At 34.5% G+C, this 23,724-nt stretch overlaps 1 protein-coding gene across 2 annotated transcripts; it reads left to right on the top strand.

Moving 5' to 3' along the window:
• The first annotated feature begins 38 nt into the window (after window positions 1-38).
• LOC110463987 (tumor protein p63-regulated gene 1-like protein) lies at window positions 39-23,680 on the top strand. 2 transcript variants are annotated; one of them, XM_021518967.1, is made up of 5 exons: window positions 39-375; window positions 4,235-4,270; window positions 12,987-13,078; window positions 16,933-17,109; window positions 17,344-23,680. In XM_021518967.1, the coding sequence occupies exons 1-5, from the start codon at window positions 82-84 to the stop codon at window positions 17,687-17,689; spliced, it is 945 nt and encodes a 314-aa protein (XP_021374642.1). In that variant the 5' UTR covers window positions 39-81; the 3' UTR covers window positions 17,690-23,680. The 2 variants fall into 2 exon arrangements, with proteins under 2 accessions (XP_021374642.1, XP_021374643.1); XM_021518968.1 differs by lacking the exon at window positions 4,235-4,270.
• The last annotated feature ends 44 nt before the right edge of the window (window positions 23,681-23,724 follow it).

Raw genomic sequence — 23,724 nt, 5'->3', positions numbered from 1 at the left:
CATATGACCGTTCTTTCAATGCCTACTGTTCCAAGGGAGATAACTCCGGCTATTTATTACATTATCGATCGGAACTTCAAAATGGCTGACACTCAAACCCGAGTTCCACAAGATACGCACTTGGAGGACGATAGGAGTCATGTTGAGGGACAGTTTATGGGTGCAACGTTACAGATCGGAGGCGGCGGGCCCGGGGGAGAGGGCGCTGAACCAGAGGTGAAATTCGCTGGCGGCCCTGCCCCAGGATTCAATCGTCAGCAGCGTCCGGGTAGTGTTTACGGACGACAGAGCGTCAAATCAACCACCAGTCGAACGTCAATGCGTCCGGGTGTTATCAAGGATGAAAAACTCGCCCAGAACTTCTTCAGTTACAAGGTGAATGTAGATACATATCAAATAGCCGTAATGTTGAAAGTATTGGGTTCAAGGTTCAAGTAAACGCTCAAAAATTGTGTTTATTTATGTTATATCCATGGCGAGGGTCGATAAACATCATGTGAGTTTGCCGACACGAACGCACCCGACATTGATAGACAGTTGTCTACGTCGTAGTTACCAGTATGATTGCAGACAATAATGTCCTGACGTATTTTGTGTACGGGCTTACCACTAACTACAGGGGTTCGTTAACATGCCTTTACACATATAAATATGCACCCTTATTATATTGTGTATCTGGCATTTGAAGCGGACAGGGCCCTGTGGTCGGCTACCACGGACCACAGGGGCACTCAACTACTATTAATATTGAATTGTTTTAGGCTTTCAGTCGCTGGGTACGTGTATAAGGTTATACGTACCCAGCGACTGAAAGCCTATAGCAGTTGCGTGCCCCTACGTACCTAGCTGCGATAACGTAGCTTTCTGATGACGAGAGATTTTTTTTATATATTGCGTCGTCAGAGGAGGCAGAGTATTGATATTAGTACTACTACGTACGTACCCAGCGACTGAAAGCCTATATTAGTTGCATGCCCCTACGTACCCAGCGACTGAAAGCCTATAGTAGTTGCATGCCCCTACGTACCCAGCGACTGAAAGCCTATATTAGTTGCGTGCCCCTGTGCACGCACTAATTAGGTCTAATCTAACGTTAGGCCTAATATTCCTTGATTTTACTGAAAACTGATTAGTAAGGCTAAAGTTAAGTTTTAATTGATTTTTCCACTGTTACACTTTCCGAGGATATCAATAGTGAAATCAAATTAAAAAGTAATGAGAATTCTTTGAAACATATATTAGGACGAGGAATAGTGATCAAGATAGTGCCGTTGCTGAAGCTCAAACCTGCAACCCTTGGCTCTCCAGCCCGATTCTATACCACTGAGCTAAAGGGAAATTCCCTGCAGCTGACACTTGTAAGGCTACCTAATCAATGCACATCTTAACACTATTCCCCCCTTTTATCAGCAACCCAGGTTCTTTGACCTCTGCCAAGAGTTCTCCTTTATATCTTGAACGGGGAGGGTCAACAGCAACAATTTGTAGTAGGTCAAGGAATAGCCATAAAGATAGTGTCGTCACTGGGGCTCGAACCTGCGGCCCTTGGCTCTCCAGCCCGTTGATCTATTGCTGAGCTAAAGAGAAATTCCCTATAGCTAACGCTTGTAAGGCAACCTTTTCAATGCACATCGTTTTACAAATATATAGAAACTGACTGCTTTACTGTACCTCTTATTTAAGCTTATAGTACACCCCAGACACATGTTTCCTACAATATCTATTCCTAAGAGGACATACATGTACCTACTATGTACATCCATACAATTGCATACAAATTGCTGTGATCCAAGTACAGCTGTCGACCAATATTAATGGCGATACAATCAAAACAGAACTTTGAAACATAAAAAATGCAACAGCTTTTCCATGTATTGTATTTTTAGTCACCTGGCCCGAAGGGCCGAGTGAGCTTATGGCATGGTGCGGCGTCCGGCGTCTTTCGTCCGTCCGGCGTCAACATTTTACTTTAAACAACTTCTTCTGAATAACCAAGAGGCATAGGGTGATGATACTGGCCAGAAGCATGCTGGGATGAAGGGCTACCAAGTTTGTTCTAATAAATGACCTTCATCCATTTTCAAGGTCACAGGGGTCAAATATGTTAAATTCTTTAAACAACTTCTGCTGAATAACCAAGAGGCATAGGGTGATGATATTTGGCCAGTAACATGCTTGGATGAAGGGCTACAAATTTTGTCCAAATAAATGACCTTGATTTATATTCAAGGTCACATGGGTCAAATATAATTAAAATCTTTCAACAACCTCTTCTGAATAACCAAGAGGCCTAGGGTAATGATATTTGGCCTGTAACATGCTGGGATAAAGGGCTACGAAGTTTGTTCAAATACATGACCTTGACTTATATTCTAGGTCACAGGGGTCAAATATGTTTAAAACATTTAAACAACTTCTTCTGAGTAACCAATACGCCTAGGGTGCCTAAATTTGGCCAGTAACACGCTGGGATAAAGGGCTACCAAGTTTGTTCCAATAAATGACCTTGGTTTATATTCAAGGTCACAGGGGTCAAATATGTTTAAAACCTTTCAACAACTTCTTCTGTATAACCAATAGGCCTAGGGTGATGATATTTGGCCAGTAACATGCTGGGATGAAGGGCTACCAAGTTTGTTCAAATACATGACCTTGACTTATATTCTAGGTCACAGGGGTCATATATGTTTAAAATATTTAAACGGCTTCTTCTGAATAACCAATAGGCCTTGGGTGCATAAATTTTGCAAGTAACATGCTGGGATAAATGGCTACCAAGTTTGATCAAATAAATGACCTTGGTTTATATTCAAGGTCACATGGGGTCAAATATGTTTAAAACCTTTAAACAACTTCTTCTGAATAATCGAGAGGCCTAGGGTGATGAGATTTGTCCAGTAACATGCTGGGTTGAAGAGCTACCAGGTTTGTTCAAATAAATGACCTTGACTTATATTCAAGGTCACAGGGGTCAAACATGTTCAAAACATTCAAACAACTTCTTCTGAATAACCAAGAGGCCTAAGGTGATGATATTTGGCCAGTAGCATGCTGGGATGAAGGGCTACCAAGTTGTTCAAATAAATGACCTTCATCCATTTTCAAGGTCACAGGGGTCAAATGTCTTAAAATCTTCAAACAACTTCTTCTCAATAACCAAAAGGCCCAGGGTACTGATATTTGGCCTGGAGCAATCAGGGCTACCAAATTTGTTCAAATGAATGACCTTGACCCACTTTCAACCTAATATCATTGTCATTCAAAGTCACATTGATAATCTTCCTGTAGCTGTATTTTAGTCCACTTTTAAGATTACAAGTGTGAGATTAATACCAGGTGAGCGATGCAGGCCCATTGGGCCTCTTGTATTTAAACCAATTCAAAACAAAATTAAGATGCTCCAGCTTTATAATATTTTATTTTTTTAAATTAACAAGAAATATTGCAGGGAATGTAGGGCCTCGTACAGAAACAGGGGGTTTCTTCTAGCTGTGTCTTCTGCTTAGGGACATAGGAGAACAAATGTATCCAGTCTATATACATAAATAGCTACATTTACATAACAAAACTCTCGTACCTACATCTGTACTATTTTTTTTCTCCACATTCCGTCATTGTCGTCCTTGGCAGCGATGGTTAACTTGTTAGTTCACCTGCCCTGAGGGCAAGTGAGATTATGCTGTGGTGTTGCATCCTGTGTTCAGCTTTTCAATTCAATGATTAGTAATCATTACTACAAGTTTGGTGTAAAGCATTACTTAAAAGGTGAAGGGGACACCCATGAGTCCTGGGGACAAATGACGGGACCAAATAGCTTGGGGTACATCTTTAAAATTATCCTTTAGTGTAGGTTAGGAAATTTAAACCAAGTAATAAGAAACAAGAACTTATGCATATACTTAAAGTTTATAATATTATTGAACATTATAGATACTGTACACTCAGTTTGTACAATTTTTACATACAGTATGATATGTGGATTTCCCAAAGAATTTCAGAATTTCCGCTTTTTCCTTTTTTGCTCATTTAGAACACCCAACTGCTTTCTTTTTAGAAGCATCTACAAATTATTTCTTTTTATTATTAATATAATGTGATAATACTTCTATTATAATCCTTTTAGAATACTCTTTTACATGTTTTTTCCGCGTCAGAGCATTTTTACCCGGGACAATTGACAAAAGCAATCTTGAAATTTAAAAAATTGTAATGTATCATTCTTATTTTATTGCAGCGTGAAAATTCAAACTCAAACAATTCACAACAAGCGGTCAGTATATAACTTTTATCACATTATATGTCTCCAGCTGCATACTTTTTAGTTTATGAACTAACATGGTCAGATCCAAACGTTTACAGACTCTTTTTCTTTCCTTTTTTTTTATTTGAAAGAAACGAGTAGTCTAAGCCATTTCATATCACGATTTTTTCTAGATTCGGGATAATCACACCATTTTAAAAAATATCGTAAGAATTGTGCATCACTTTTAAATGCAAAATTTCTTGTATTTTTTAATACCTGATGGAAAATTCCTGTTTCTTTTAAGAAAATTCTCTAACCCTAGAAGAAAAAAATAAACTAGCAATTTTTACAGATGTGGAGGCTGACCTTATTTTCATCCCCCTAAAAGTGCATTAGGAAAATCACAGTTTAATTTTGTCAGTTATTTATTTATTCTTCAGTTTTACTTTTTGTACCACTGTAAGTCTGTACATATATGTGATGTGTGACAAAATGATCTGTGGAATGATATGCATTTTAGGTGTTTTTAGTTGATTGTGAGACTGACATGTGTTACAGGGTCACTCCTGTATCATACAGAATAAACAAAAACTTGTCTAAAATTAGATTAGTAACATTCATTTGTATGTAAGAATTTGATTTTAACTTACCAAGCACGTGTGGTATGTGTGTCTAAATAAACGACCTTGATCCACAGGGGCCAAATGTGTTCAAACAACTTCTATAGATCCATGCAGTCAACATGTACATGATTCATATATGGGCAAGAATTCAGTATTTCAGAATATAGTGTGACATTGAGGAATGAAAATAAAAAATTGTCCCAGGACTTCAATTTAACATTTTTGCATTGCTGAAGTTATGCGGTTTACTAATGAAGAGAAATTATTGAAATAAAATCAACACCAATCTTGTGTCGGAAAGACATTTAATGAATTTGGTGAATGTAACATGGACAACATATCTAAAACCTAAATTATGTTTTCTCAATCAGTAGTTAATGGAAATCTTATGTTTGCCTATAGAACCAAGTTACCCAATACCTTGTAGAAAGTTTTATTTAGACATTTTCATTTTCACTTTTTCAGTGTTTTTTTCTTGTTGCTTTGCATTTTTTTTCGTGTCAATGTTACATACAACTTGATACACTCCACTAATTACATTAAATGAAAGGCAGTTTTCAAGGAAGGAGAAATTTTATGATACATGAGGCATGCGTCACATTTTCCTTACCTCTCAATATATTTTCATTTTTCTACCACACAGTAATTCTTCATTACTCAATTTAGTTGTATGTAACATTGACACAAAAAATAAAATAAATCTGACTTGTTACTTATAAGTCTCCAATCATATAATAAAACACCTTTTTTATATTGGAATTGGAATTCTTTAAAGTAATTTCCCTACCTTTTATTTGAAAAGTTTTAATTTCACCGACTGCCTATTGTCCAATTGTTGAAACAAGTTGCACGCTTTGTTTATTCAATAGTTTTACTAACCACCTGTTGTTTCGGGTTTAGTTAAAATTGACATGTTCGCTCAATTTGATAGTGCTTGCCCAACTGAAGAGTCCTGCATGCACTGTATCTCTATTCCCTGTGATGTCTCTGGAGCTATCTCTATTCCCTGTGATGTTCCAGATTTCCTGTTTGGGAAAGTTTTTGCAGTTTTGCTGCATACCGTGCTTTCCCGTCAGATGGTTTCTCATGCCCCGCATTTTCTTCGTCTAATTGGACGATTCTTTTACGCTTCTTCCTCAGATTCCATGAACCTGAAACACAAATAAAGCTTATTTATGGTATGTTCCATTTTTCCATCCATACTCACAAAATGATCCTGTATTTAAAATATTCTGTACACAAAAGTTCAGGTGGAATATAAAAATAATATCTGTTAGACCTAGAAAAAATTATCAGGTTTTGATCAGAGATGAGATGAAGTTTCAAGAACTTATGAAGGGAACTAAACAAGATTAAACACAAAATTTCAATTCATTAGTTACGTAGGATGATTGATTCAAATATGTCAAGAGAAATTTAAGTAACACTGAAGCAAACTACCGATACAACATGAAAAAAATAGATGTTTTCAATATTATGTACACCACATAAACGCCGTATTGGAAAGATTTAGGTTTGAAATTAAAGTTGGGTTGTTGAAGTAAAACATTCAGACAATGTAAGTTGAAAAATAACTCCTACTATTGCAGTAAAGACCAGTTTCTCAATACCCAAAATGTATGTAACATGAAACCTTGACACAAAACATCAATCTTGTCAATGTTACCTGCATGCTTCTGCATGGTAAATTGAAAATTATGCCTAAATAGATAAGACAGCATTAAAATAATTATTCTACATTCAAAATAAAAAATTGGCTGTATAGTTTATTTGTCTTAATGCATAAAGGTAACTGGATCTAATGTGTCGTGGGATGTACATAACGTTGACACAAAAGACTGATGCCAAGGAAACAATTCCATGTTGTCAATGTTATGTACACTACATGTACAGCAAATTAACAGATACAATCTACGTTGAAAGTTACTTTGCGAAATTATAAGGACAACAAAAAGCTTTAAATAAGGAAAAATCCCATTTTACTTACATTGACGCGAAAGCTACCATATGATTTAATTTCTGTGTATTTTTTATGAGTTGCCATAGATTCAAAATTTACGACTTTCAGTGTGAACCTATGCACACGGCGGTAAGATTACGTCATCCTCGCTTAAATAATAGGTTATTCGCGACTATTTAGCCTGCTGTTTGGTGCACGTAACAGTGTTGACACGAAATGTTACATGCAACAAGTTTTTTTGCATTTGCTTTTCCAAAAAAACAGCATGTACCACATGCATGAAACAGCGATTTTTGAAAAATAGAGATATTTCCTGTCCTAAAATTAAAATAAACTCTTCAATAACACGACACACATTTCTAACACAATCGATATACACACAGTATCTTTGTAAAACATTAAATAGTCCACGTAAATGCTCTCAATATTAAAATAAAACAACATTATCAAATGGACACAAAAATCTCAAATAGCGAATTCTTGCCCATAATATATACAGTAAAACCTCAATATAAAGCCCCTCGTTTAATGTCACCTTGCTCTCCGCCATTATATTTCACAGGCTATTTTTCTCTTTTTCTTACGAATTCCTTCATAAGTTTCTCTCAATATATCGCCAGACCCCTTTATAAGGCCAAACATTTCTGGACAAATGGTGGCAGTATAACGAGGCTTTACTGTATGTGAACATTTGTTAAAAGTTGCTCCTATACAATTTAAGGTGGCTCCACACTTTCGCAATTAACCAGCAAAATTCGTTGAAACTTTCATATAATTGTTATGCAACTATGTCGAGTTGATTTTATGAAAATCTAAACATTCCGATAGTTTGGGGAATTTTTTGGAAAAAATACCAAAAAATTGAATTTTCGTCAATTCTAATATTTTCCGTTTTTTTTGTGTGTGGCATTGTTCGGAACAATAACAACAATAATAAAATGAAAAGAAGCATTTCTAATTAACCCTACAAATATTTTATTTATCGCAAAATATGTAACACATGTTACACAAAGTGTTTTTTATTGAATTTGTACGGATAAAAGTGATTATCTACAAGCTAAAAGCACCCAGGACACAAAGTTCTATACATATAGAGTGGGAAATTGAACAAAATATACACAATGGCTTTATAATTAATTTATTTTACATTTTACAATCACTTTGATCCGGGTGAGAGTTATCTTCCTTGAAAAAAATCGGAACTTTTTGCAGAGGGGTGACATTTACACAATGACAGTTGTCTCTGTTTACATATAACAAAAATGATGGAAATAAATCAAAAATATGATATCAAAATTATCAATTTATTGTTCTTTAATGGAACCAAATTACCCTCAGTCATGTACACTTTGGACATCATTCCACAGTCCGCTAACTCACGGTATATTTATAATTACATGTCAGGTCAGAGGCTATCGCATGGTATACCGTTCTCACGTGCACTCACACATGCATTTCATAGGTATCTTGATATTTTACAAAACATTATTTTCACAGAGTAAGCTAGTAGACTACATTTGTAAACACGATTTAATCGACAGAGCGAAACTCCCTCAACAGCGAAAATCGTAACGACCTCGAGCTTATGAACTCGTGTAAACACGCGATATGCACATGTGAGGTTGGTACGTCCGCATTCCATGTGTTTCCTATATGACCTTCTTGAGGTCGTCTGGTCTCATGTCACTGTCTTCCCGTGAGTCTGTTTATGTCTATGAATTGGAAAGCTTTATTCCTGAAGTACGTGTGAGTATACATTTCCCGGTAAAATCTTGATATCGGGTGTTGACATATCATCGGCACGCACGTGTACTATTGTTTACCATGGGCCTGTTCGTTTATGCGGAACAACCGGTTTGACCGTTTATAAATGTAACAATTTCGGGTGTAAATCCTGGCGGACCTGCAAATGTGTATGCAGGCCTTGCAAGGCTTTCTCAAGACTCGCCTGAAAGCAGCATCAGATTACTAGGTCCGACCTTATTTAATAAACGAACAACAGTGGTCCGATCGGTTTGACCGTTTAAACGAAAACGGCCCAGCAGGTGTTACTATAATTTGCACTACGATATTGAATGCCCGATACGCAATACGGAAATGACGACACGGTGTACATGCACATTTCGATTAAGATAATTGAGTCCTAGCTGTACTTTTTCCGGAAGTATGTCACGAAAATGGACGCTGATGACGATGTGTCGAGCCACCTTAAGACTATACAAATGTACATGTAGGAGCCTACATTTTGTATGTGTTTGACCTACATACTTTTCAATAACTGAACTTTTGATCTGGTCAAAAATAAAAAGTCATAAAGAAGCTAAAAAATTGATGTGTTGCCTAATATCAGGATATTTCTAGGTGCTTACTTCCATTTTTGAAAAACAAACCAAAACCTTTTGTCTGATATATATAGACAGAGGGAAGGACCTTAAGTATGGACTTGCTATTTATTTCACACTGGTTTTTGTATATAAAGTTTATACCTAATTTTTATGTAGGATCATTAAATATATCATTGTGTGATGATGATTTTCCTGTCGCTCTTACTTACAGTTTACCATCTCTGGCTCTAGTGTCTCGCACCCGGGATCAACTCATCAGGTTTTCTTCTTACTTTACAGGCCATCCTGAACCTTGCCATCACTTAGATAATAAGACTCATTAAACTTCTATTCCGTCTTTGCGTATTGCAGAGTTATCTTTTCTTGAGAACAGGTATTGATTGTTACGTCATTGGTTTGTGTGAGAAAATTACGTCGTTTTCTCAAAAATTGATAACGTTACTCTCTCAAACAAATGACGTAACAATCAATACCTTTTCTCAAGAGAAGATAACTCTGCAATACGCAAAGACGGAATAGCTAACCCAGTTGTCCAAGGCAGCTGTACATGCCCATGTAATGTTGGGGAACATATTTGGAGTTGTTTTTATGAGAAGTATATATAATGCATATTGTTACCAATATCCGTCCTGTACGGTCCCATTACATCACAATTCACTGTCATTGCTGAAGCTACTTCATTTGTAAAAGGATTTTGATCAAACTTAAATCAAAGTTCAGGTATGCAAATATCTCAAATGTAAGATTCCAAGGTCAGGTCCAAGGTCATTGTAATCGTTTTAATACAAAAATTGTCAACATATGAAGTGACATCACTCCAGCAACTCAATAAGTAAAAAAAATATCAAACTTTAATTAATTATATTAGTGTGAAGAACGAGAATGCACCGAGTTTATATTTAAGGCACCAAGGTCAAGGTTAGAGTTATCTTTAAATGAAATATGTTGAAAACTGCCACTAACTTAGGGAGCTGGACCATGGACATTCATGTCTGATAGTCTCTAGATTTATAGTAACATTCCATTGTGAAAAAATCCTTTATCTAGAGCCATCTTTATGTCTAATTGTTCTATGTTGGCGTAAATATGTATAATAAATAAAATAAAGTGATACCTAATTATTATCATAAAATGTTATACTTTTTCTGTATTTTATCATATACGGTAGTTGTTTGAATTCTACAAATTATGTATAAAGTATAAAGATTGCAATTCAAACTGATTTGCATCAAATTACAAGGAATTATCTGCCTATATTATAACATTGAAAAGAATTAAACAAAGTTTAGGATGGCCGTCTCCTTTTCTTGCTGTTGTGTCCACTTTCAAACATATATAAGTTAGCTTTGTTTTGTTTTCACACACACCACACAATTGTAGAGAATAGCATATATAGTAGAGACAATGAAGCTTAGGAAGACCAAGAACAATCACCCCAGATTGGTCTTCTGTTTTTTGCTTTACATTTTAAATTTTAAATTTATGCAACATGCAAGTTAGTTTTGATCACAAACAATAATTAAAAATATATATTTTGCAAGCTTTCTAAAACATCTGTTTCCGGTGTCAAACAAAGAGTGCAAATGACCAGTGTCTCAACACTAAATTGCTGAAAACAGGTCACTAAGGAAATCCTTTGCTTACATTAATTTTCATGGTACTGCTGGTAGTATAGCCTTGAGTTTATATTATGAGTGTTTTCAATTAACAAATATCTACGTTTTTTGCCATCAGTGGTTTATTAATTATTTGATATGTAATAAAACAACAGTACTACCGGTAGGTAAATGTTTTCATTATTCAAGCTCAACAAAAAACAAAACATTTTTTAAAGGAATATTTTTTTTAAGCAAAATGATGATTTTGCACAGAAAATTATCAAATAAATATGATAATTATTTGATTTTGATGTTAACTTTTGCAGGTTGTATTTCCAACCACACAGATATCTTTCTCTTTTATTATATATCTCTTTGACCATGTTTGTCCCTATTTGCTTTTTATTCATAATAATCTTTGATGTAAAGATATCGTTTTTGATATTGAATAATGATTAGTCCAAAATCTTTAATTAAGTTGGAAATTATTAAAGATAGGGAAGGTAACTTTAAAATAGCTTTGACGAAATATGTTTAAAGTAAATTTCTGGAAATTCATCAAAAGTCATGTTCAGGGAATTACCCAGAGTGAATTTCAGAATATATGTCTTACTGTAACATTCTGAATACCATCAAATTTTCTCCTGCATTGCATTATTGCCAGGGTCCAACCCTAACACTAGTCCCCTAGTCCACGACCAGTACATTTCAGCAAGGCCTAGTGAATCAACTAACCTAACTGGTCCTTTGTACTTGTGAAAAATATATGTTATCTTAATATCATTTGATAGATTACAATGCCTTTTTAAATGACCTTAGCTGTTGATAGGACATAAAACCATATAAAATCAAATCATTGATAGATTACAAAGGAAGAAGATTCATTTGAAAAAGTGCTAGGAATTCTTGGACTCTAGTAATATATAGGACTACCAAATAACCGAGCAAGAACAGATTGTCTCTAACCCAGATTGCTGAATATTGATTTTTCAGGAAACTAACTTATCGCGTTTTGTTGTGTAGTGGAAATACCAATTAATTATGGAAGGCTTTCTCCAGTTCATCAGTATAACAGAATGAAGTGTCTGAAATTAGGCTATGGTACATGGAAAAGGGCCAGTGAAACCACAGGTACTAGCCTCGTCTTGTCAATACACCTATACTATAATCATTTGATTATATGATAGGTGTATTGACAGACGAGGCTAGATTATATTATAGGTGTATTGACAGACAAGGCTAGATTATAGTATAGGGGTATTGACAGACAAGGCTAGATTATATGATAGGTGTATTGACAGACGAGGTTAGATTATATTATAGGTGTATTGAAAGACAAGGCTAGATTATATTATAGGTGTATTGACAGACAAGGCTAGATTATAGTATAGGTGTATTGAAAGACGAGGCTAGATAATATTATAGGTGTATTGACAGACGAGGCTAGATTATAGTATAGGTGTATTGACAGACAAGGCTAGATTATATTATAGGTGTATTGACAGACGAGGCTAGATTATAGTATAGGTGTATTGACAGACGAGGCTAGATTATAGTATAGGTGTATTGACAGACGAGGCTAGATTATATTATAGGTGTATTGACAGACGAGGCTAGTACCTGTGATGAAACATACATATTTGTGCAGTGTTAGTGGTAGACAGTACAAAAGTTGTGTCTGAAAGTGAGCCATGATAGAAAAGTTCAAAATCTGTATTCATAAAACCGTTCTCAGACTCGAGCATGGATTTTACTTAAACCTAATTTCTTGTTCCGATTAAAAATTAGCAAAAAGGAAATCTTATTTTGTCTATGATTTTGAAAATTTGAAGAGACTTAAATCCGAACACTGTTGAACTGTTTTCAACATTAAGATTTTACTTGTTGACTTTTTGTATTGACATGATTTAAGTGAGCTATATATAAGAAAGCTGGTTTAAGCACAGAATCCGTTCTTGAGCATGAGAATGGTTTCATGAATACGGGCCTTGGTGATCGCCTGCATATTTGAGGACAATTTCAATGCATTTCATGCTGGAAATCATTTATAGTAAAGCACTAATTTCAGATTCAGACGTGACTATGTACAAAATGGAAGCTGGAGGAAATTTATGCTCTAATACTATAATGAAGTTGAAAGATTTCTGACCATGCAGCAGGAAAATATTTCCTCAACCTTTCAAGTGTTTTATTAAAAGTCATATTTTCTACTTTCAGGAGACCAATTTTGACAAAGCAGTATCTGTGTGTGAACAGAAAGCCAAGCCAGAACTTGATGGAAAACGTGTTGGAGCCTGGCTGCTGACAGAGTAGGTTTACAACACTTTATCCATGAGACATATCTTTGTAGACCTCTATATAATGTACAGAGTAAATAGTTACTTTCACTGTGATATTTCAGTGAACCTTTTGCCTCAGTATTTATGTGCTTCTATGACAGAACTGTCGAGGGTTAGAAAGGGGTGTAAGACATTTCTATCTCCCACACCTGACAGATTTATCTCCCGTTTTGCCGGTGCTAGATTTATCTGTCTCCGCCCTAGGGTTGAGACGGGGGGATACCCCTATTTATAACAATGGTATGACATCACTGCAACTATACAATGACGTCACGTCAACAATCCATCAACGTCACATCAACCCTGAATTTAGCATGTAATGTTATCATTACATTGTGTATATGATACACATTGGGGGAAACAGGGTAAGAGAAAAAGAATCATTCACCCCCTTGTGGGTAAGATATATAGAATCATACACCCCCTTGGGGGTGAGATAGGGGAATCTCAACCCGAGGGGAAGATTCTTAAGTTGCCAAACACGAGGCTTTGCCGAGTGTTTGGTAACTGAAGAATCTTTTTCCGAGGGTTTAGATTCCTCTATCTTACCCACAAGGGGGTGAATGATTCTTTTTCTCTTACCCTGTTATTCCAATGTGTATCATATACACAATGTAATTACAACGTTACATGCTAAATTCAGGGTTGACGTGTCGTTGATGGATTGTTGACGTGACGTCATTGTATTGTTGAAGTGACGTCACACCATTGTTATGAATAGGGGAATCCCCCCGTCTCAGCCCTAGGGCGGAGACAGATAAATCTAGCATCGGCAAAACGGGAGATAAATCTGTCAGGTGTGGGAGAAAGGGAAATCACAACCCTCGGGGAAAGATTCTTAAGTTGCCAAACACTCAGCAAAGCCTCATGCTTGGCAACATAAGAATCTTCCCCCTCGGGTTGAAATTCCCCTATCTCACCCCAAAGGGGGTGAATGATTCTATTAATCTTACCCCGGCCAGTTCACATGTTTGAGGTCACATTGGGATAATAATGATGTGATGTCACAAAATCCGGAACATTCTGATCATGATGCCGCAATGCGAAAACTGTGATGCCTCTCTGTAGTTTTTGAGCTAATTCTGGTGATTGGAATGAGAAAAAATACTCTGTCATTCCCAGATGTGTAGAAAAGGGAGGTTCCATCCTTGGGATTTTAAAATTGGTGCAAAACCCTCAGGAGAACCTCAGGGTTTTTGCCAATTTGGAAACCCCTATGGTTCCAATTCCTCTATCCTACACCCCTTGGCCTGAAAGAGTCTTATGGTCTCCAAGTGATTCTATCCATCTTGTTGTCATTAAAGACAAGTTTTCTGAAAATGTGTATCTGACAAAGTGATTGGACAAATTTATGAAACCTCTGTAATATCACACCTCATGATTTAATTCCCTCTCAATATCAAATTCTTTTGGAAATTTTCATCCTTTGAATGTTGAAGTCACATTGTATTCTTTATAATCTATAGGAAATACAATTTAAAACAAATAGCAAAAAGTTGTTAAGTTATTTAAACAGTACTGCTTAATATGTTTTTAACTTCCATCTCCTGTGTGAATCTCACATTTAAACAGTACTGCTAAATATGTTTTTAACTTCCATCTCCTGTGTGAATTACACATTTAAACAGTACTGCTAAATATGTTTTTGACTTCCTTACAGTACTGCTTAATATGTTTTTAACTTCCATCTCCTGTGTGAATCTCACATTTAAACAGTACTGCTAAATATGTTTTTGACTTCCTCCTCCTGTGTGAATTCCACATTTAAACAGTACTGCTAGATATGTTTTTGACTTCCTCCTCCTGTGTGAATTCCACATTTAAACAGTACTGCTAGATATGTTTTTGACTTCCTTCTCCTGTGTGAACTCCACATTTAAACAGTACTGCTAAATATGTTTTTGACTTCCTCCTCCTGTGTGAATTCCACATTTAAACAGTACTGCTAGATATGTTTTTGACTTCCTTCTCCTGTGTGAATTCCACATTTAAACAGTACTGCTAGATATGTTTTTGACTTCCTTCTCCTGTGTGAATTACACATTTAAACAGTACTGCTAAATATGTTTTTGACTTCCTTACAGTACTGCTTAATATGTTTTTAACTTCCATCTCCTGTGTGAATTACACATTTAAACAGTACTGCTAGATATGTTTTTGACTTCCTTCTCCTGTGTGAATTCCACACTTAAACAGTACTGCTAAATATGTTTTTAACTTCCATCTCCTGTGTGAATTACACATTTAAACAGTACTGCTAAATATGTTTTTGACTTCCTTACAGTACTGCTTAATATGTTTTTAACTTCCATCTCCTGTGTGAATTACACATTTAAACAGTACTGCTAAATATGTTTTTGACTTCCTTACAGTACTGCTTAATATGTTTTTAACTTCCATCTACTGTGTGAATCTCACATTTAAACAGTACTGCTAAATATGTTTTTGACTTCCTTACAGTACTGCTTAATATGTTTTTAACTTCCATCTCCTGTGTGAATTACACATTTAAACAGTACTGCTAAATATGATTTTGACTTCCTTCTCCTGTGTGAATTACACATTTAAACAGTACTGCTAAATATGATTTTGACTTCCTTCTCCTGTGTGAATTACACATTTGAACAGTACTGCTAGATATGTTTTTGACTTCCTTCTCCTGTGTGAATTCCACAATTAAACAGTACTGCTAAATATGTTTTTAACTTCCATCTCCTGTGTGAATTACACATTTAAACAGTACTGCTAAATATGTTTTTGACTTCCCTCTCCTGTGTGAATTCCACATTTAAACAGTACTGCTAGATATGTTTTTGACTTCCTTCTCCTGTGTGAATTACACATTTGAACAGTACTGCTAGATATGTTTTTGACTTCCTTCTCCTGTGTGAATTACACATTTAAACAGTACTGCTAAATATGTTTTTGACTTCCTTACAGTACTGCTTAATATGTTTTTAACTTCCATCTCCTGTGTGAATTACACATTTAAACAGTACTGCTAAATATGATTTTGACTTCCTTCTCCTGTGTGAATTACACATTTAAACAGTACTGCTAGATATGTTTTTGACTTCCTTCTCCTGTGTGAATTCCAGATTTAAACAGTACTGCTAAATATGTTTTTAACTTCCGTCTCCTATGTGAATCTCACATTTAAACAGTACTGCTAAATATGTTTTTGACTTCCTTACAGTACTGCTTAATATGTTTTTAACTTCCATCTCCTGTGTGAATTACACATTTAAACAGTACTGCTAAATATGATTTTGACTTCCTTCTCCTGTGTGAATTACACATTTGAACAGTACTGCTAGATATGTTTTTGACTTCCTTCTCCTGTGTGAATTCCACTGTTAAATAACCTCATCTTGCATTACCTTTTAAATATTGTAATCTCATGATCAGTAAAGTAAAATCATACATCAAGTACAGACTTTTTTTTTAATGTATGGGAGATATGATGTTTAAAACAAGCTATTAAACTCACAAGAAATCAACTACAATTTAAATCTAATTTCCTGAGTTAATTTTTTAATAGAATTTCTATAGGGTAAACAGATTTCTAAAATGGTAAATATAAGTACATGTTTTGAAATACTTTCAGCTGGCATTCATAGGCAATATGAATGCCAACTGAAAGCAGTTCAAATGTTTAATAACCTTGTCATTGAAACTTCATGAATAAACTTTATTGTCTACAAGTAAGAATCAGCCATCATACACTTTGGTAGTTCTCTATATAATTCCAAAGTAATTGATTAATGTGACTGAATGTTATAAATATATAGTTGCAAGATTGAAAATGTTTTATCTTACTTCAGAATCGACCACTGGGATAATGAGCGAGAGAAGATTGTTCTGCTGTTTGAAAATTCTGTGATGATCTACAAATACCACTTCATACTACACAAAGTGGAGGAATTCAAGCGCGTCCTCCTTTGGGTGGTCGACACAGTCTGCATCGGTGACTTCAAGTATCCCGAGAAGAGTATTATGCCGTGAGTTGGAAAGATATCTTTGACATTCACTGACTATTATGATATCATATCTGTGATAAGCAGAGCGATTCAAGTCCTTAGCAAGGAGATAAAATAATTACTGAATTTATTCGCAAATTATGTTTAGCTAAATTGTTCTAAGAACACCATGTATCAAGTAAAAATCTTTCAATTTAGTTGAGATAGAAAACATAAAGGAAATACACATTTTTTTTTTACCTTTTGTTATTCTAGAGAAAGGAAACATGGCGGCATACAGATCCGTTGGAACAAAGGGGAAGAACCCTCGTTTGCCCAGCGCTGGAATCCATGGAGCACATGTATTCCCTTCCTCACCTTCTGTCATCATCCACTGCTGTACAACCCCAAGGAGAACGAGACCGTCACCTACAACGTTGACGAGTTCTACGAGTCGCTTATCAAGGGGATCAGTGATGCGTACAAATCGAAGAGACCTGCAGAGAAAGTCACTATCTTGGAAGGCCCCATTCTGATAACCAGCTATGCAAGCGTGTCGTCCATGATCTTCAATCAAAGTGGACTTGGGTTTTATTTGGACAGAAATGGAATCTGCTTTTGAAAGACTAAAAACAAGGCTGGAAAGAAAAACCGGCAACTTGAAATGCTGTGTTGATCTCCACTACTGCTATAAAAAGGACATTTATCTTGATCTCTGTTTAAATTAAGTTGCTGAATTTCAAGATTTTTTCATAGATGTGTTTAATAATTGCTGTTGGTTCTATTTAATAATTGACTTGAGCAATTGTTGAAATATGTAAAGACATTTAGAAAAAGAGGAACAAACTTAAATTACACCATTTCAGATCTAGGGCTTCTACAGTTTTCAATGAAATGGCAGGAAAATGAAAAAGATTTTTTTGTTGGTGCAACATGTTTTCTTTAATCTTACTTGGGCGAGAATAGTTAAAATTAAGCAAACAAATATTGTAGAATTTAGACGAGAGAAGAGTGATCGCACAAGTAAAGAATACCACCGTTCACTCCCTAAGGTTAACAGTTTAGCACATAGACATCCCATTGATGATACAGTTTAGCACATAGACATCCCATTGATGATAAGCATTCCATAGGTGTGGTTAGGTGGTGCACATTAGGTGCATGCAACATGTTAGCAATATTGTGCCATTGTATTCTTTCAAAACGGGCGAATTCCTGTCAAAACCAACTGATTGTTCAATTAAAAAACAACAATAGATAAATAAACCACTGATGATTTAATTAATACATTACCAAACATGTAATACCGGTAAGCTTCTTTTAAGTAATTTTAATATTTAATTTTTTATAATTATAATACCATCCTTTAAAACAATCTCCTTTGTCAAACAGATTTTAAAGACAAAGGTCATAAGGTATTTAGATAAGCCCTTTCCAGATAATTAGGGCTAATTTGAGATTAAATCATGATATGTTATTTTTTTTTTTAAATATGTTCACAGCACATAGAATTCCATGTTATCAGTGAACATTTAATGAAACTGGTTTTGTTTTCAATTAGCTAATTCAGGTCCTCTCTGGGGCTCTGCCATTTATGGACAATATGTATGTACATAATGTAAGCTGTGTTGCATTAATGTTTATATCACTATACATGGTATGCACAGTACTGTGGCTGGTGATATATATCTTTAAAAAATCCTTATTTTGTTATTTGGATTACATGTACTGCTTAATTCAGTGCTGTGTTATAACTAAACAGACTAACCATTTATTAAACTGTATAAACCATCTACTTGTGACTGTAAGGATGAGAGGAAGCTAGCTCAGCCGAAGTCGGTAAATGTATTCAAATTCATTAGATAAATAACACATCAAGTGCAATTTTAAAGTTCAATTAAACAAAAAGTTCAGAAATATCACTATTTGTGTATATTTTATCTGATCATGGTTATTGTGAATCCCAGCACGTGCCTATTTTGTTTTAAATTTTAATAATGATAAAACATACTTGGTATAGATTTATTCTTTATAAGCTGTATATATTTGAGGCCTGATATGAAATTATTCTTTTTCAACAACCGATACGGCAATTTTCTTTTCAGGTATTGCGTCAGCCAGGTTTCCTCCTATCTATATAAAAGATAACGTGATGTCATGCTCTCAAACTGTATTAATACATAATGTATACTCTGTACCTACATAATAGATTTATTGTGATGTTTGTATATTTATTGATATTTTAGAGTTTAAAGAGATTTATTCAAATTGTCATTATTGAAATCCTTTATATGTTTATGTCGGCTTGGTGATCTAAGTGACCACATCTACTTATTATATTTTATTCAATGTAAAAAAACTCCATGTTTAATGACTAAATTGTATGTTAACTTTAAGAATTGTTTGTTATTGAATGTACGCAGTCGTTTGCTGTTTAATTACGATATTGTGTGTTTAACTTGATAAGCTTTTATTTAATGTTCATAATTGTTTGCACATATTTGCCACCAGTGATAATTTGCCAACTTCAATATAACATTATAATCCAGTGTCATTTATATAACCTAGAGTAGCAGTAACACTTATAATGTTTTGTTTTTTTAAGTTTACTATTTTTTTTTATGTTCAGTTAACCTTTTATTCTGCTGGTTTTCAAATTCATGCTTTGATGCTTTTTAAACATTTAAATCAGTTTCATTTCTACTTTCTTTGTGCATATTTAATCAGTTTAATTTATCATACCATACAAATATCTAAAGTTGAAATTTACCAAATTGAACCTTCGCTGAGGCCACCTCAAGATGGCTCTTCCTTCTTATCCCTATCCTTAAATGTGCATCAAGGATGACAGTTTTATTCAAAACAGTTAAACAGAACACATTAGAATTATGGCTGATTTATCTTGTTTAGTTAATTCATTCACCCCTACATATTTAAACTAGACTTGCGCAGTATTTGATTTGGAAAGGTAGGAGGTCAAAACATTTCCATCTCAGCCCAACTGTTCATAGCTGATTACCTCACAGTCAATTTATCTTTATATATCAAAAATATTGATGTCACCCTAGTAAAAAAAAGTAACTGTTTCCTACTGATTTGGCTAGGAAGAATTTCTAGTTAGCTCTTTCAGTAGAGCGTAAGACAAGTAAACCAGAGGTCCTCGGTTTGACTCCAAGCAGAGGCATTGAATAAAAAATGACCTCTATCTCCTGGAAAATGCAGTACAGTATTAGTAGAATCTGTCATAAAATAAAGCTAACATAATCAGCTACAGATAAGTGAGATCACTTATGTTACCAATATGGATCAAACATTAACTTGTTGTGATATTACATGAATCATAAATAGGTATAGTTGTAATATTTCAATCTAGATAAGAGGATTAGAAATGATGCTGGATAAAAATTAGACATTAACCTGTTGAAGAAAACCCATCATGATTGTTGCTATCAAAAACATCATGTGATAAAACGGGAACTATAACCATCAGTAAATGCTACCTTGTATGACTTGGTATTTCTGTATTTTTGTTATGTGGATTTCACAAGACAATCCTATAGTAACTTTCTCATCATCAATGATTTTTATATTTTGCATAATATCTTCCTTTACAATCTAATTAATGCATTTTATTCCTATCCTTATTCATCTCTTTGTCATTGGCTATGATCATAAAACTCAAGACAAAAGGTTTAAAGAAAAACATTAATCTAAAAAGAATTCAAATGAAATATGCAAATCTATCTCAAAAAGGAAAATCATTGTGACCATATTAATACTCTGTAAAAAACGGGATAAGGATATATTCTATCTTACATACATAGATATGTACATATAGTAACTGTTTCATATAAGGATTAACCCAGCAAAATATAACAATTCTTCATAGCTATATAAATATGTTCATATGTCTGTGCAGTGTTATAATTTGATAAACATTAAAATATCTCTGGTCATGGATGTTAAGTCACAATATTAGTAGGCTGGGTGTGGAGGGGATAGGCAATGCTAATATGTAATAAAATCAACGTAAAATGTAAATTTTGTAATATAAAACAAATTGCAATGTAGCTATGATGTTGTTTCTATTTATTTGAGGGGAGATAATTACTCTATTAATCAATTTAGGATTTGTACTTATAATAGAGAGATACTTAATCAGATGTATTTAGATCACTTTATATTCTCTGTGTGTTTTACATTACAGCTGTATCAGTTTTATTGACGGTGTCCTGAAGTAACACCTATCTTACATTTCTAAGAAAACAAACCTTTTGCAATTTGTGAATCAACCATGTTACTTTAGACTGGGGAATGTTCATTACAGATACATTTTGCCCTTACGAGATTTGATTGGATGGTATATAGTAGAAAGTGTACATATAGCACCTTTTATTTATTAAACTGCTGTGAATCAATGAGGGAACATTTATTTCACTAGTGATTGGCAAATATTTGATAGAAAATATCCCCGTTTTGTGTCCGATTGGCATGCTGATCAATGTGGTTTAACTCTATGGATCGGTTCTATGTACTGTTGTATTAGATCTAGCACTGCTGTCAGTATTAGATCTAGCACTGCTGCAAGTATTAGATCTAGCACTGCTGCAAGTATTAGATCTAGCACTGCTGTCAGTATTAGATTCAGCACTGCTGCCACTACAGCCTGATGAATAGCTTAACTAGGGGACGTAGTTGTATAACACAGTATAGAAAATCATGTTACCCTTAAGGATGCATGCTCCCTTTCTAAAACAAATTCTCCTTTCCAAGAGAGTTCACCAATAAAATACATGTGAAATACATTTGAGTAGTATTTAGACTGTGTTGTTATTAAATCATGTTGACGCATTTCAAATGTACAAGAAAATGCATGCATGTCTGCACTAAGGTATCAATAGCTAACACCAATTCATGAAAATGAGGGAGATAACTCTGAAATGAAATATATTCCATGTAAGGTAGTGGTTTCATGTAACCTTAAATTGTGGTGTTAATAATTATAAAAGTATACTGGAATACGTATTTGTGTAGCCATGTATGTATGTATAGATATATATCCCAACAATTATGTTATTGATTATGACTTATACGCATTCGATTGAGATTACTCTCAAGTTTATTCTGTAATCTCATGGGTTATTTTTGGGATTAAAATGGTGAGATCGGATATAAATCAAAGTCCATTATCAAGAGTAGGTGATCTGTTTTATCATATGACACATACACTAAATATAAACTAGCTTTTCTAGCTGTACAGGTAATATTTCAAAACTACGCATGACATCATTTAAGTGTGATGCTATATATAACTGATATAGTGTGAGATCACACCTTGGACGTCATACTTACTGTAGCATTGTCTAAAGAATAACTCCTGTATCTATGAAACCGCTATAGTGTGAGATCACACCTGGGACGTAATACTTACTGTAGCATTGTCTAAAGAATAACTCCAGTATCTATGAAAACGCTATAGGGTGAGATCACACCTGGGACGTCATACTTACTGTATCATTGTCTAAAGAATAACTCCAGTATCTATGAAACCGCTATAGTGTGAGATCACATCTGGGACGTCATACTTACTGTAGCATTGTGTAAAGAATAACTCCTGTATCTATGAAACCGCTATAGTGTGAGATCACACCTGGGACGTAATACTTACTGTAGAATTGTCTAAAGAATAACTCCAGTATCTATGAAAACGCTATAGTGTGAGATCACACCTGGGACGTCATACTTACTGTAGCATTGTCTAAAGAATAACTCCAGTATCTATGAAACCTCTATAGTGTGAGATCACACCTGGGACGTCATACTTACTGTAGCATTGTCTAAAAAATAAAATCCTGTATCCATGAAACCAAAAGGAGCTGAAGGATAAAACAGTATTATGTTACTTTTACAATAAGAGTAGATATAAAGGGGATCAATCACATATCTGTCCATACACATTTTATTTGCTCACTTTAAGTTTGATTGTGTGCTGGTTTATCAGGTCCATTTCCTCTTTTATATAAGTCAAAACTCCTTTGCGTACACGTACACGTACATGTACCTGGAAGTTCCATGCGCTATATTTGAGATCCAGTAAGAATTTTGAAAGCTATTTAACAGTTGATAGGTGGATAAATATCCAGAAAGGTAATCAACACACCTGCGTAAAACAATATACATATTTTGGTTAATTGATTGAAAAATATTTAAAATGGTCTCAAGATTTGAAGATTTACAAAAATAAGTATAGTTATTAGTTTATACAATGATAAATGTTCATCTATGTGACTGCGATGTAGTTTTGAATTTGGTACATACAGATTTCACCTGAGATTTTACAGAAATCATAATTTAGCTAGCAAGTGCATGGTAATCGTTTTGAAATGTGACTATTTCAGATTATTAAAACTTCCTTCCAGTGTATAGCTGATTCGTGTTTGATTGATCTTTTGTAAACAATTAATGTTTAGATATATTTAGCATGTCAACTTTAGAGCTATTTTTATTTATTTTTTTATTTTACGAGGACAGTCACTTGAACAATACAAAAACTGTTTATCTGATACTGATTTATTTATGGTTTTCAAGTTGTCAAATAAAGAAGTTCACAAAACTTGAGGATTTGACGATTATATTTAACCTATAAATATAATTAAA

This window comes from Mizuhopecten yessoensis, unplaced genomic scaffold (genome assembly GCF_002113885.1).
Source record: "Mizuhopecten yessoensis strain PY_sf001 unplaced genomic scaffold, ASM211388v2 scaffold10949, whole genome shotgun sequence".
NCBI lineage: Eukaryota > Metazoa > Mollusca > Bivalvia > Pectinida > Pectinidae > Mizuhopecten > Mizuhopecten yessoensis.
Note: the sequence above shows the minus strand (reverse complement) of the source record. Positions and strands in the feature narration are given on the sequence as shown.